This window comes from Populus trichocarpa, chromosome 16 (assembly GCF_000002775.5).
Source record: "Populus trichocarpa isolate Nisqually-1 chromosome 16, P.trichocarpa_v4.1, whole genome shotgun sequence".
In the NCBI taxonomy this organism is placed as follows: Eukaryota; Viridiplantae; Streptophyta; class Magnoliopsida; order Malpighiales; family Salicaceae; genus Populus; species Populus trichocarpa.
This window is the reverse complement of record NC_037300.2, coordinates 4,242,840-4,258,599: the sequence shown is the minus strand read 5'-3', so window position 1 is coordinate 4,258,599 and position 15,760 is coordinate 4,242,840. Positions and strand designations below refer to the sequence as shown.

General features: G+C 33.6%; 1 protein-coding gene and 1 long non-coding RNA gene across 2 annotated transcripts; both read right to left on the bottom strand.

Moving 5' to 3' along the window:
• Positions 1–9,260: 9,260 nt before the first annotated feature.
• Positions 9,261–10,439, bottom strand: LOC18106172 (uncharacterized). The gene is made up of 2 exons (XR_002978287.2): positions 9,859–10,439; positions 9,261–9,640 (listed from the first exon to the last, which is right to left on the bottom strand). It is a non-coding gene; the product is annotated as an uncharacterized LOC18106172 (long non-coding RNA).
• Positions 10,440–11,051: 612 nt separating this feature from the next.
• LOC7469902 (60S ribosomal protein L21-1) lies at positions 11,052–12,693 on the bottom strand. The gene is made up of 2 exons (XM_002322705.4): positions 12,357–12,693; positions 11,052–11,495 (listed from the first exon to the last, which is right to left on the bottom strand). The coding sequence occupies exons 1-2, from the start codon at positions 12,591–12,593 to the stop codon at positions 11,238–11,240; spliced, it is 495 nt and encodes a 164-aa protein (XP_002322741.1). The 5' UTR covers positions 12,594–12,693; the 3' UTR covers positions 11,052–11,237.
• Positions 12,694–15,760: the final 3,067 nt, after the last annotated feature.

The following is a 15,760-nucleotide window of genomic DNA, read 5'->3' as shown; positions in this document are numbered from 1 at the left end:
TATTGTTGATAAGAATTGAAAGGCAAAGAGGATACAAAATTCTTGTTCCATAAGGCCTGTCTTTTTCCAGTCAGTTCCTTGTACCATCCTTAGACATTAATCGGACTCCTTTCCAGTACAGGCAAATTCATTGATCAAAGAGTTGTTAGAATTTCATTTTTTCTATGTGATGGCTAGCTTCACCAGTCCTTTTTGTGTTGTTCTCCTTTCTCAGATAGTCAACATTCAAAGATAGGATCCGACAATGGGTTCTCCAATCTTGTATTGAGTTCTTGTATAAAAGACATTTGATATGCATTTACGTCAAACAAAAAATCATGCAATACCAACATAAAAGATATAAACATATATTGCTAATTATATTACTCAATAGCCACCACCTAATGATAGGAGAAAATAATCCTGAGTTAAGTTCTTGAATAAAAGACAATTGATACACATTTATATCAAACAAAAACAAACATGAAACATCAACATGACAAATGCAAACATATATTCACTAATTCTATTACTTGATAGTCAACATACAAGGATAGAAGCTGATGACAGTCCTCTAATCCTAGGTTGGGTTCTCGAATAAAATATAGTTGATACACAATTATATTAAACAAAAAACACATAAGAAATGATAAAACAAAAGATTGATATCAGCGGCTAGAAAATAAAGGTCTGAAATCTTCCTAGCCCTTTATAAAAGCAGACTAAGGAGAGAGGGTAGCAGAGAGAGAGAGAGAGAGAGAGAGAGAGAGAGAGAGAGAGAGACATTGGGGTATTTTAGAATTTTAATACAATTTGATAAAAGTTTTGGAAAAGTAACACAAGTTAAAAAAATATTAGGAAAATAATATAGTTTGAACACAACCGTTATTAAGAAGAGCAGTTGAACACAACCGTTATTGGAAATAGTTGTTGAACACAACTATTATTGAGAATAATGATTGTTTCAAAAATCATGTCTTTTGAATTTAATTATATATAGAAAAAGAATCTATAATTTTATGAAGATTTAACGGTCAAAAAATAAGATTGAAGATCTAATGACCTTCCTTTCACTTAAAAACCCTTAATGTTCGCCTTGAAAACACGTCAAACTCCAACCAGTTTCATAAATATCAGTCACAATCACATAGGATTCCAGGAACCTAAACACAGGTCTACTTCTATCTCTACTCTTGCTTGTGGCTTCAAAATAGTAAGTCAAGCAAAGCCACTCTCTTTTCTGAGCAATAACTTTCATGGGGGAGAGATCAAGTCTTTTCTTTGAGCAAGAAGTTCCCTGGGCATCACCATTATTAAAGCCTTGTGTTTAGGTTCAGAACTAGATCATTTACTCGAAAGTTGAACTCAAGCAAACAAGTGAGCCTACTATCTTGAAATGAATTGAGGCAAGAGTCTAAGATGATGCTGAGAAGTTCATGCAATTGATCAAGTGACCCATTTTTAAATTCTCATGTCAATGTTAGTCACCTTATAATTTTGACCCCTTTAAAATTTGATGTCAAGGTTGGTCATCTAAGAATTTTGATCATTTTTAAATTCTCATGTCGATGATGTTGGCTTAATAATTTTGACTCATTTTTCTCGAAATTGGTCACCTAATAATTTTAATCTGTTTTTAAATATCATGTCAAGTATGGCATGAGACATCAAAGTGAGCTATATGTAAGAAGGGTAAAAGTAAAAAAAAAATAAGTCTCCATCTAGTTTTATTATAACTAGAAAACCCTAACTAGTTTTCAGAATTTATATGTAATGGGCTAGTTAAGTAATAGGAAAGATAATAATCACTCATGCATCATATCTTAGATAAGATGTATTATTGTTTGTTTTTTTTAAAAAATGTGTTTATTGTGACTGGGATTACCTAAATAGACATGTTTTATTTTAAACTCAAGCTAAAATGGTGGTTTTGAATTTAGACATGAAAACGGCCTAACCCCCATTTTGAGAAAAGATGGGCATTAGGCTTTTAGGGATGGTTAGTAGTTCATGGGTATGAGCTTGTCTAGATTATACGAGGTGGTATGCTCGCGCACTGCCGCAGGTTTATAGACCAAATGTTCTTATCTTCACCCTTTAATTTCTCTTGGGTCCTGCATCATGACCCAAGTTTGTCGGGTCAAGGCGCTGAACCCAACTCCGTGGGGTCTGGACGCAGGACCCAAGATTGTTGGGTCCGGACGCCTGACCCAAGAGATTTGGGTCAGGACGCATGACCCACCTAAGAGAGTTGGGTCCTCGTCCGAACCCAAGACACTGGGGTCCTCGTCCAGACCCAAGAGAGTTGGGTCCGGACGCACGACCCAAGAAACTTAGGTTCGGACGCATGACCCACTCAGCTAATGGGTTCGTGGGATTTAGGTCTAAACTCAAGAGAATTGGGTTCGTGGGAATTGGGTTTGTGTCCGGACCTAAAAGACTTGGGTCTGGACGCACGACCCAAGAGAGTTGGGTTCGGACGACTAACCCAAGAGAATTGGTTCCGGACGCATGACCCAAGAGTGGTGGGTACGGACGCAGGACCCAAGAGACTTGGGTCCTTGTCCGGACCCAAGAAACTTGAGTCCTCCTCCGGACCCAAGAGTGTTGGGTCCAAACATATGACCCAAAAGAGTTGGTTCCTCGTTCGGACTCAAGAGAGTTGGGTCTGGACTCATAATCTAACAGAAGTGGGTCCGACGCATGACCCAAGAGAGTTAGGTGAGACGACCTACAAAACCCAATATTAATAATATGTTTAATAATATTTTAAAAATAAAAATATTTCTAAGACAAATAATAATATTTTTAACATTATTAATATGAATAAAAATAAAATTATTTATAAGAGAAATCATAATATTAATAATTAAAATATAATTAATATCCTTGGTATGGCTGAACAACCTTTTTTTTTAATAATTATTTTTAAAAATTTACTAATGATAATAACAACAATAATAGTAATATTAATTCTTAATTTCACTCTTCAAATCAATATCTATAATATTTTCTACAAATTATTTATTTATTATATGAATAATATTAATTATAATCAAAATTATAATATTTATAATAAAAATAGTGGCATTGTTAATATTAATAATAAGAAAAATCATAATATTTATATCACAATAGTAATATTCTTGATACTAATACTTTTAATTTTAATAAAGATAATAATATTTAGAATACAAATAATAATATTTATCATATTAATAATAATATTAATCTTGTTAGTCCAAAGTTTTTACAGTAATAAGTTTTTTAAAATAATCATTAACGATAATAATAATAATAATAATAACAACTATTATTATATATTTTTCCAAATTTGTTCTTAGCAGGGCCCGTGTTAGGACCCAATAGAAGTGAGTTCAGACGCATGACCCAAAAGAGTTGGGTCCTCATTCGGACCCATAAGACTTGGACTCTTGGCCGGACTCAAGAGAATTGAGTCCGAACGACTGACCCAAGAGAATTGGTTTGGAGGAGGATCTAAGTGACTGCAGACTCCAGGGGTGTTGGTCTGCAGAGCCAGCGTGTTGGTTTGTTGACCTCAGGCGTGTGGTTGTTTCAAAAATCATATTTTCTGAATTTAATTATATATAGAAAATTAATTTAAAATTTTATAAAGATTTAATAGTCAAGAAATAAGATTCAAGATGTAATAGTCTTTGATTTCACCGAAAAACCCTTGATGTTTTCCTTGAAAACACGTCGAACTCCAACCACTCTCTCATGTACATCAGTCCCAATCACATAGGATACCAGGAACATAAACACAGGTCTACTTCTATCTCTACTCTTGCTTGTGGCTTCAAAGCAGCAAGTCTAGCAAAGCCACTCTCTTTTCTGAGCTACTAACTTTCATAGGGGAGAGATCAAGTCTTTTCTTAGAGCAAGAAGTTCCCTGGGCATCACCATTATTAAAGCCGCTAGCTTTGGGAAGTCACCTTCGAGAATACATCCTTCAAGCTTCAAAGACGATCCTTGGAGTGGCATAGCATCATCAAATCAGGAGCTAAGGAATCAAGGGACCTTAGGTGTATTTCTTTTCCCTTCAAAATCTATTTTGTTACTGTCGAGAGAAGGAAAGCACCTGTTGGCTTTGCTTTATATGGTAGCATAACATAGCACTAGGGGCAGGGCAAGATGGCTCTCTGTAGTTTTGATATAGTAGGGGCATGCGACCTCCTCCTCTTCTGTTTTGATGTCATGTGAAGTTCTGTTCTTTTTACAAGTTTTCGTTCACAGCTAGGGAATAGATGTCAAAAGCCATAGCCTTTTCTTGTGTTTTTTTTTTTGGTGCACGAGGAATTGTGGTAGCAGTAACAGTTTAAAAATATTTTTTGTTTAGACATATATCAAAATAAAGTGTTTTTTATTTTTAAAAAATTATTTTTGATATCAACACATCAAAACGATATAAAAATATAAAAAAAATTATTTAAAAAAAAAAATTAAAATTTTAAAAACATAGTTTGCACCATGTTCTCAAAAACACCCTTAACATCTGGAGATAGAATTTTGGGTTTTTTTTTATTCACGGTTTCCTGGGCTGATACCATAATAGGCTATTGTGTAAACATGGGTTTTCGAGGCCTTATTTGGAATGGACCCTCGGGCTGGGTCAATTTTTTTACGTGTTCATGGGCCATGATGTTAGGTTTGGGTTGTTATTTTATGTAATAGGCTCTCTTTTCTTCTCCTTGTCTGCTTGGGCTGAGGCCTTGTTCATTGCTTTTTTGGGGTTGCATCAGTTAATTCGGAAGAGAATAATACAAAAGAAAAAAACAACTAATTAAAAAAACGAAAAAGGATAGAACAATTTTTTATATAAATTTAAATCTTCTTTTATTATTTTTCATAGCCAATTCCTTTTAAAGAAATCATTTTAGCATATGTTTGCATCATACCGAAAAACCCCTTTTTAAAAGGAAAAGGAATAACTACAAAATAATATTTTGCATATCTTAGCATTTTTTATTTGTTTTGTCATTTTCGAAAAAAGAAAATATTTTGCATGTCTTTCAGTCTTAGCAACAAGTTGAAGGATTTGGCCAGCATTAAAAGGCATGTTGGGTTCACATATTAAAAAAACAAAAATGAAAAACCTATTCTTTATTAAAAAATAAATTATCGTGGATTATAATAGTAATTCATAATTTTTTTTTGTTTCTTCATAAATTTACTGTTTGATCCGTTAAATTGTTTTTTGATCTTTTAACATTGCAATAGATTAGGTTCGGACTTCGCATGTTGTTTTACATGCTTACAAATACAGATCTCGAGGTGTCAAGGAAATTCTTTGTTACTTGATTGATACTCAGTTTTAATAAAATTTAATTTAATTTTTTTTTTAGAACAATTAAAGCTTAGGGGACTAAATTTGAGGCTTTGAAAAAATTTGGGCAGCTTTGATTTTGTTCCATTGGGACCTGGTTTGCTTGGATAGGAAAAATGTTTATGTATTATTTTTTTTATTTAAGTTGTTTTTTTTTTAATTTGGTCATTCTAATTTTTTTTTCTTGAATTGAATTGATAGTTTCTTTTTACCTAGATATACAAGTCTTGTATTGTCGATGGGATATTCATATGCTTGGTTTGTCAAAATATATTTAAATTATGTTGATTTAGAGCAATTAGGTTCTCATGAACCAAATTGAATTATGAAACAAATATGGGTGACTAATGTTAGCAGGAAGGGTTAAAAAAGGTTGGTAAATGCAATGCACGTGCTAGAAGTAGTAGGGAGGCTGTAGAGCTCTGACGACTTATATGGTCTCCTCTGATGACCACACCTAGCCTTCTAGGATGGCGCTAGATGTGTCACGATGTTCTTTTCCATATAGGATGACGTGTGTAGGGTGATTTATGGTGATGAGTTGCCAACCACCTTTTGTTTCTTCTTTCCCTATGTTCGCTCTATTCTCCATGAAATTCGCGTTGACCATTCCAAATTTTAGAGTTGTCCCATCATTTTATTATCATTCAATCCTCATTCTTTTAATTGCTAAATTTTATTATCATTCAATCCTCATGATTTAAAAATCCATATGGTTGGCCTCAATTTCATTCATTTATCTACTAATTACACCATTCCAAATATAAAATCTTAAATATTGGATCTTGAATCAAACCAATATTTTTTTAGTAATTAAATTCTCAAATTTCTAATCATTATAAAATGCTTCAAGAACAACATAATTAATTCAAACATGTACTTATCATCACATCATAAATAAAATAATTCAAACACACCATTAACACAAAGTCATGTTCAAAATCAGAAACTTCCTATACATAAACATTCATGGCTGGCCACCCATGGTTTAAAAATCCATGGTTGGCTTCAAATTCATTTCATTTTTCTACTAATTACACCATTTTAAACACAAGATTCTAAAAATTAAATCAAACCAACATTTTCCCAACAAATTCTCAAATTTCTAATAACCTAACAATTAGGGAAAATCACATACACAACAAACATTGAAATTGATTTAAGAGAAGCCTTCCTACACTTTCCAATAACACCAATTCAAAAGAAATTCAGTTAAGGAATCCATGAATTTAAGAACCCACCTTTTCCATCCACCCAAAACCACACTCTTATGATTTTATATTTCTTTTTACATTTTTTTAATCAATTTTTTTAAGTTGGAATGTGACACGTGTCTCTTAATGAACTTAAAAATTAAAGTTAAATGGAAATTGAGTTGGTTATAGATGGAAGGACATTTACTATTTAATAGAGATTTAAAATAATTTTAGTGAGGGAATCCATGAATTCAAGAACCTACCTTTTCCTTTCACCCAAAACCACACTCTTATGGATTTGTTTTTAAAAAATTTAAATAGTTTTTTTCCTTAAAAATTAAGGTTAAGTGGAAATTGAGGTGATTATAGATTAAGGAACATTTACTATTTAAATGGAAATTGAGTTGGTTATAGGGATTGACTTGAGTTAGCGTAAAAATAAATATGGTCATTGTTATAGTTTTAAAAGATGATTCGAGGGTCAATCCGGGACAAGATTCAAATCATGTGTGAGGTTGATCATTGACCCGAGTCAACATTAGTTATTATCATAGTTTTAAAACTTGACTAAAAGATCGATCCGGGATAAAGCCAGGATCACGTGTCAGGAGGGTAAACTCGGGTTGACCTTGGTCAATATAAAATAAAAATAGTTATTATTATAGTTTTAAAACTTGATTCGGGAGTCAACCTAGGGGGTAAGGCCTAAGTCACGAATCAAGAGGGTCAACTTACTTTAACCCAGGTTAATATAATGATAAAAATTGTTATTATCATAGTTTTAAAACCCTACTTGCAGGTCAACTAAGGCAAGGCCCAGATCACGGTTTGGGAGGGTCAACACGAGTTGAACCGTGTTAATGTATGGGTAAAGATGATTATTATCATAGTTTTAAAACCCAACTCAGGAGTCAACCCGGGGCAAAGTTCAGGTCACCTGAACCAAATTTTTTTAAAATAATAATAGTAATAATAAAAGCAACCTTATTTGATCAATTTTTTTTCTTTTAAAAATTCATTTTCTTTTTACTTGAGTTGACTGGAGTTTTTGATCGAAGTAAATTGAATCAATCATTCCTCTATTTTTTTTTTCTTAAACTCGAACTGGTCTAGGTCTTGAGTTAACTCATCAAGTCAGTCTTGGTTTTATAATTAAAGTTATAATATTATTAATTTCAACACTCAATATAAATTAAAATAAAACAAATATATTTAATTATTTTTTAAATATATAAATTTAATAACAATATATATTAAGAATAAAATAGATTTTTTCGTATTTTATTCTGTTTTGTTTATCTAAACAAAGAAGATATAAAAACTATCATTTTATATTATACATTGCTACGTACCGAATATAATTTTTTCTCTATTTTTTTCCTGTTATCTTCGTTGCTTATGTCTCTTTTGCACGTACTGGTACAATAACCAAACTTTATCTTTATATCTTTATAGCCTAATTCTCTGTTTTTCTTTTGGAATACAAGGTACTGTAGTATGCTAGAATTAATTTGTACCCTTGCAACCCAGGCCCCAACCTCCTTGGAACATAGCTTGGTCCTTTTTTTTCTTTCTAACGAATATAAAACCACTTTTCCTTTCCCCCAAGGAAGCAATGTGTATATTACTTCTTTTATAATAAAATATTGAAAAGAGACACAAATTAATTCTGGAACTGGTTAAATCCCAAATAAATTCTGGAGCTGATCATGTTACAAATTGCGTTGTATATAGTTTTCAGCTATATATACATAGGAATTGCTTAACCCCTTTACAGAATTGACATACTGAAGCTGCTAGATGGCCAGCAAAAACATGGCTTTCCACTAAAGGCGCCAACAGCTTTAAATTGTAGTGTAGTTTAGATGGCTAAGCGTCAGCTTCATTACAATAATTTCTTCGTCCTTGTCCTCATTTTATCAGGTTTATTCAAGAACCCTTTTTTTACTTATGAATGTGTTTTATGTATTCCAAGCAAGATTAATTTGCTGAAAGCGATCATACATTGGGCTTGACAGATTTGCTCAGAGCTTAACAAGCTTGATTTTGATCGAAATAACAATGTTCAATTCGTATTGAGTCGGCTTAAAGCAGTTTTGGAATTTCTGATGATAAAAGATTCGCGTAATTTATCTTTCAAGAATTTTTTTGGCGGGGCCATCTTAACGTATTATAACTACGAGCAGAAGCTTAAGGTAAAATATGTGAAATCAAGTCGGATCCCAACAATGGCCATGGGCAATGAGCATACATGGGTCCTAATCTTCTTTGTGTTTGCTCTTCTTATTGCCCTTCTGTACCTCTAGCACTTTTCACTCAGCACTACGTACTTTCAATTTATTTAATCCCCTTCAATAATATATATGATGCACTTTATCATCATGAATAAACGAAGAATTCAAAAATAGATTTTGAATGAAGTCTTGTTTTTCATCTCTCTCTATGGTTGGATGGAAAACGTAGCCTACAAGGTTCACTGAGTGTTGTCTTTACGGTCAAAAATGTGTGTTATCTTTTAAAAGTGCAAAAACAGATGCTTTTTTTTCCTTGTTTCTTCATCAGTCTGCTAACATCTTGAACGATAAGAGAAAGAAATGAGGATAGATGATTGAACCGAAAGAGACAAAACGCATGGAAGTGATGACTTGATCTTATCCCAAGTCCTTCTGCACACTGCCTTCCGAGTCAATTAGTACTCTTGCTCTGTGTAAGACAACACCTATGGATGGCAATGGATGATAGGAAGAGAAAAATCAAATAGCATTCACTGATTTTGTACTAAAATACTGTATCCGTATACAATAGTCAAGACTCATCTCTTATGCCCACATTGATGATGCTCTAGACCTAAATATGCATTTTGTACATGCCAGAATACGGACTCCTGTTCTATGACAAAGCAGGATGGAAATGCATTACATTGGAGGTTGCTTGCAATAATATGTGCAAGAACAAAAGGTATTCCTACACTCTCCCACTCCTAGAGGTTCCTTGGAACATTCTTGGTTACATTTCTGCGAATCACAGCTGTTCATGTCTAGCAGCTTGTGGCATGTGTGCTCTGGAATCCTCACCGCATTGACCTCGTGGATGATTGCCCGGGGTTGGCTAAACTTGGCTGCCAATATGGAAGAAAAGATTGAGGGAAACCATGAAGCATGTAATTTCCTAACCTACTAAGTATCATACTTCCCGTCCAGTTTACGACATGTTAATATGATTCGTTAATTTTAAGGATTATTTCAGGTTTAATATGTATTAATTCTGCCACACACACAATGTAATGATAGAACATATGCAACTGGTTCATTATCTGTAGGGTTCAAAGAGAATAACCTGAGACTAGCAGGAGTAGAAGAGAGAAGAGCGCGTAGGATATCCTCATATTCCAGCTTCAGCTTCAGCCTGGTCTTGCAGCTCAGCTTCCTCTTGGTTGAAAGAGAGGGGCCTCGATGATAATGCCTTGATTATATAGTAGCTAAGATTCTTTCAACGTAAATAAAGGGTTCAAATCATATCAAATCACTGGCTACTGAATATTTTCTTCGAAAGAATAATTTGTATCTTAGATCCCCAAGTCACTTCTGTAGTCCTTGTGACAAGCTTGCTGTAAAGCATATATTCTTTTCTTTGAAGAGACCATCTTTTTCAACCTTTTCCATGCTTCGTTAAGATGACATCAGGGAGAGCATACCACGACTACAGAGATCTGTCAAATTATCAACTAGCTTGCTGACCGCTGCTTATATATGTACTAACAATTTTGTGCATACGTAATTTCTATTTTTTTGAGTAGTTTTTAATAATAATATTAACTAGTGCATCCAATTTGATTTTTAAATGGATAATTTACTTCCCATTGAATATCTAACCATCTTAAAAACGAAAATGCGAGGCAAACGTCGTCAGGAAAACAAAAAAACAACGAAAAGATAGAAAAAAAATGTTTTCCATGACATTACATAATTTCTTTTTTTCTTTTTGCTATTTAATCTTTTTTTATATATATTTAGACCAACTTTTGACTCTCCACACTATTCTAAAAAAATATTATTTTAATACATTTCTAAATAAAAAAAAAACATTTACAAATCACAACCATAGTTGCCTCTCCAACACAAGGTGAAGAGCAGAAATAAAGAATACAAAGGGAGTGCCGAATGCTGATGCATGGCTGAAAATGGTTGGAGACCACAATCAAACACCCCGACAGAAGTGGAAAGGAATCCTGAGAAACTACAATTCTAATTCGTTCACGAATATGCTGCCCGACAAAACTTATACTTCGTTTCTTTCCACAACGCCTAGAACTTGCATGCTCGCTCCAACTCCACAAGTAAATTGGAGCTAACAGTAAATTATCAAGTTGATGCCGACAGCCAAAAAAAACACGAGGATAACTTATCTACTAGTTAACATTCAATGCTTGAATTAGCGGGAATGGTTTGAAGAACGCAGCTATACTGCATCTTCAAAATTTACCCACTAGTGAGTGCTGTAAAATGAAATGCAAAACTGGAGGGCAAACATTTAATTTGAAAACTGGATAAAATGAATTCCAAATTCCCTCAAATATGTTATGATCTTGCTTAGGAGAATGTCTTTAATCACTGACAGAAATTAAAACTGAAATTGAAAATCCTATGGATTTGCACCAGTCCACAAAGACTGCAGAACGATAAAACAAACTGCATAACAAAACGCTGGGAGGAAACCTAATAACCTCCCTTGAGATCGTTAACAACATCATATGGAATGGGAGTAACAGTTTCCAATGTAGCACCTTCCACCATGAAACCAGGTTTAGGACCCTCTGGCTGCCTCTTTGTGCAGATAACCTCACCTCTGGCCTTAGCCTCTGCCTTTAGTTGATCATTCTTCTTCTTCCTGAGACGGAATTCCTCAGTGCACCTTGAGGGTAGCAAATGTTCCACTCTGACATGGATCCTCTTCCTGATGATCCTGTTACCCACCTGTGATCAAGAAAATGGATTACATGGCAGTCCTCCAACCCACAAAAAATATAAAATACAGCAAACAGCAACAATCACTAATGCAGAACAAACAACCATCATGGAAACAAACAGGCAGGTCAATCCATTACAATGATATGCAAAGCACAAAATATTAGGCCATGTTGAGCAATGGAGAAATAATGTCAGATAGCAGCTCAGAAATACCCAATTAAAACATACACATGATTTTCTAGCTTGTTTCCCATGAATCATCAGTTAAGGTTATCTACAATTGAAGCTAAAAAGAGAACACCTTCGATGGTGCAACAGGAATCAAGAAGTCTAACAACAAACAAAGTGTTGGCTCAATCTCATGCAAAAAGCAAAATTAAACCATTCAGAAGCTAACAACAAACAAAGATTGTCAACGAAAAAATAAGAAAAACAAAAACCTTTCCTCACATCATGTTATTTCAGCTTCAGTCAAATGCCAGATAACTAGCATTTTTTTTTGGGGGGGGGATTCTACCTTTCACTGGCACAGTCATATGCTCAAATAAGCAACGAAAACCATAACGAAAATAGCACTTTAAGAAAGAAAAAAAAAAAGCAACAAAATCAATAAGAAAAACAGCCAAAAACCTAAATAAATAGACCCTCAAGTTCATCAGTAAGTCAACAACATCGTAAATTGATACTCTCGCACTAACTGGCTTCTTTAAGATACAAGAGGAAAAAAAACATATCAACCATAAAGCAGCTATCTATGTCGATCAAAACTATATGTAAAAAAAGCCTATCATTTCCAAACAGACAAAACATCAAGCACACTAAAAATAATTACCAAAAACAGGTAATGAAATAAGTAGATAAATATACCTGCTTGTTGACCTCTACGCCGATGGCACGTTTGGTGACATTCCAGACTCTGCCAGTACGTCCATGGTAAAACTTGTGAGGCATACCCTTGTGGACGGCGCCGTTAACCTTAACGTCTACATGGTCTCCAATCTTATAGGTTCTGAGGTAGGTTGTCAATGGAATGTAACCCTTCTTTCTAAAGGGACGAGCGAAGAGATCTCTAGTGCGAGACCGGAGACCGTGACCAGCCGGCATTTTGTGTTTGAGTTAGTGTGAGGATGCGCGGTGGCTCTGAGATAGAGGGGAAGAGTGCTCAGAAGGGGTTAAAACCCTAGATGGGAATTTTATAGGTGGTTTTGGACTAGGTTTGTGGTTGCGGCTTCTGGCTTCTGGGTTTTGTTTGTTTTGTTGGGCCTAATAATGCTGAAATTTCAGTGTTAAATTCATGGGCCTGTGGGTGTTGAATTTGATTGGGGAAAGGGCATTTAGTTTGGTCTGAATAGTATTTTCAGAAAATGGGTACTTTCGGGGACGTGTATGTTTGGCGAGCTATAAATAAATTTGGTTTGAAAATGAAATTGAAACGGATAATTGCTACTGTTTATCATTGGCTCTTTTGTTTTTTGGATTTTTTTCCAATTCAATATTTTAGATAAAAATTTTATTGAATTTTATCAGTCAATATTGAATTGATAATAAATCAATTTTTATATTTTTTATCATATAATAAAAAATATTTTAAAATAATTCAATCCAATGAAATACATAACCTGAATTATGGGTTGAGTTGGGTTAACTTGACTGTTTCTTTTTTTCTCTTTTGATTTTTTTTTTGAATTTGCTTAGTCAATAAAGTCACATCAACAAAACTCTCACATAATTTAATTTAAAATCTAGGCTAAGTAAAAAGTCAGGTAATATGTTTTCAAGATTAAAACCATTGTATTTAGTTTAATGACAATATTAAAAAATCTTCTACGGTTTAGATAATTTTATTTTATTTTGTTAATTTTGACCCAAGTTGCACCGATAATGTGAAAAAACTAAGACTCAAGAACCTTGAGTTCTGATACTGGGCCCAAGAGAATTGAGTCCTGACATAGGATCCAATACGCGATTCTGCAGACCCTAGGCAACGGGTCTGGCCCTAGCGCCCAGGCTGGGCAGCCCAACGCCAGGTATCTGCAGCCTGAGGCTTTTAGCCCCACCTAAACCCGAACTGACCATTTTCTCCATAACCAAAAAGATAACCCCACCCCCTTGTAATCTTTGCAACTCTATATGGCAAGGACAACTTTGTCATTGCACCGCTTCAATTCACAGTGCTTTTAGCAAATAGCAAACTTAAACAGTGCAATCCACAATGAAATCACTCACAGTTTTCAGTAACTCACGCTACAGTACCAAATAGTGCAATCCATAGTAAAAACATTCATGATCCATAATAATTCACTCTATAGTAAAACATTATATATATATATATATATATTATTGCTGGATTAGCTTCGTATTGATTGTACAGGATATTAAAGTAGATATAGCTCGGACACTTACATTAATAAAAAAAAATAGATATAGGCCTTATGAGTTGGTAACACTAATCCAAATACCAGCTCGTGGACCTATTGCGAATCTTTTCCGGCTAAAATAAAGTCAAGATTGTCAATTAGAGGCTCGGTGAGTCCCCCTTCTTCTCTTAAGTCATGCCTTTTAGATTCAAGTATTATTTAGAAATATATTAAAATAATATTTATATTTATATTTTAAAATTTATTTTTAATATCAATATATAAAAAAATTTAAAAAATCTAAAACTATTTAATTTAAAACAAAAAAAATATTTCAAAATTTGTAAAAAACAAGGTTGAATCACGAAAACAAAAAATCTTTTAATATAGTAGCTTAAATTCTATACAGAATAAGGATTTGCCAGCTTTCCTATTGCTGGTATTTATATTTGTTCTTTGAGAATAAACTCTTCTATTTTTTTCTCTCGCAAGATTATTTACTTGAATTTCCTTTTATCAGTATTCCTTGAGTCAATTTTGTTTTTCTGATAATCCACCACAGAGCTTTACTGACAGCTAACCCAATTCTCAACCCATCAGCGTTTAGTTTAGTGGATTCTTTGGAAAGGTAAAGCGAGTTCAGCAATCATTATTTATTTAGCTCGCGTTTCGCTGATGATGGGATAAAAAAACTGAACATAAAAAGAGTAATCATTGCAGATGTGTTTTTCCAATAATAGTAAGAGGTAGTTTCAAAACGCTATCTGATTGTTTCATCACCGGAGCTCTGCCCTCTGCGTCCCTTCTCCGCCGACGATACCTGCCTCAGAGAGTCACCTTGCAAGACCATTTTCTATTTCTTTATAGACGTATGATCCGCTTCTTGAGCAGCTAAAATATTGGCCCAATTGCTGTCTTTCACAGTCATGCTTTCCTTCCACGTTTTTCTCCGTTTACCCGCGTCTTCTGTTCTTTGTCTTTGATTTTGCCCCTCTTGTTCGCTAATTTAAGGTTATTGCTCAACATCATCTTGTTTATTCATCCTCATTGGCTTGTTGATTAATTAATAAAGTAGACTTTGTTTTACTCCGCCTTGTGAGATCATGATTTCCCCTCTTGCAAGTTGCTCCAAGATAACTTGCAACTAGACATATGATGTTTACAGAATTGCCACTGCCACCTTCATCTATGATGTTCTTCAACTCAGTTTACTCCCCTTTCGTTTTCTTTGTCATTGAATAGGAATCATAATGCTTATCCACCAGTACTTAAGTTTATTTATATTTATATCTTATTCGTACATGACATATATATATAATGAAGTGTACATACACAATTTTGGATTGAAAAAATGTCATGTGCATATATTTATATATTATTTATATTTTAAATTATGTTTAGGTCAGATTTAATAATATTTGTATCTTATATAAAATAACTATACATGAAAAAAAAAAGGGCCATCCAATAAACGGTTGAATTTAATTACTTGGCATATAACTTTTGAATTGACAGCCAAAATTGTGGAATTTTTATGAATAATTTTTCAATATGGCACATTGAAGTTAGTGAAGACGGTGAGAATTGAAGACCATAGAATTAACAATATACTAAAAGGCGTGGGGAAAGCACTGTAGCTTCCCCACGCCTTTTAATTATACTTATATATAATAATAATTATTATTATAATTATAGTATTATATTATAATATATATATTTTTTTCGTTTTCTTCTTTTTTTCGTTTTTTTTCTGTTTTTATTTATTTATTTATTTTTGTTTTTTATACCTTTATGGGTTTTTTTTTTGCTTTTTTCTTTTAATGAATTATTTTGTTTAATTTAGTTTGTTAATGGTAAATTTTTTTTATTTAGTTATTAGACTTTCATTATACGGATCCCGAGTTTGACGGGTTA

Coding starts and splice junctions, on each gene's coding strand:
- LOC7469902 (XM_002322705.4), bottom strand. CDS start 12,593: ATGCCGGCTGGTCACGGTCTCCGGTCTCGCACTAGAGATCTCTTCGCT. Junction 11,496..12,356: donor GCGTAGAGGTCAACAAGCAG/GTATATTTATCT, acceptor TCTTGATCACAG/GTGGGTAACAGGATCATCAG.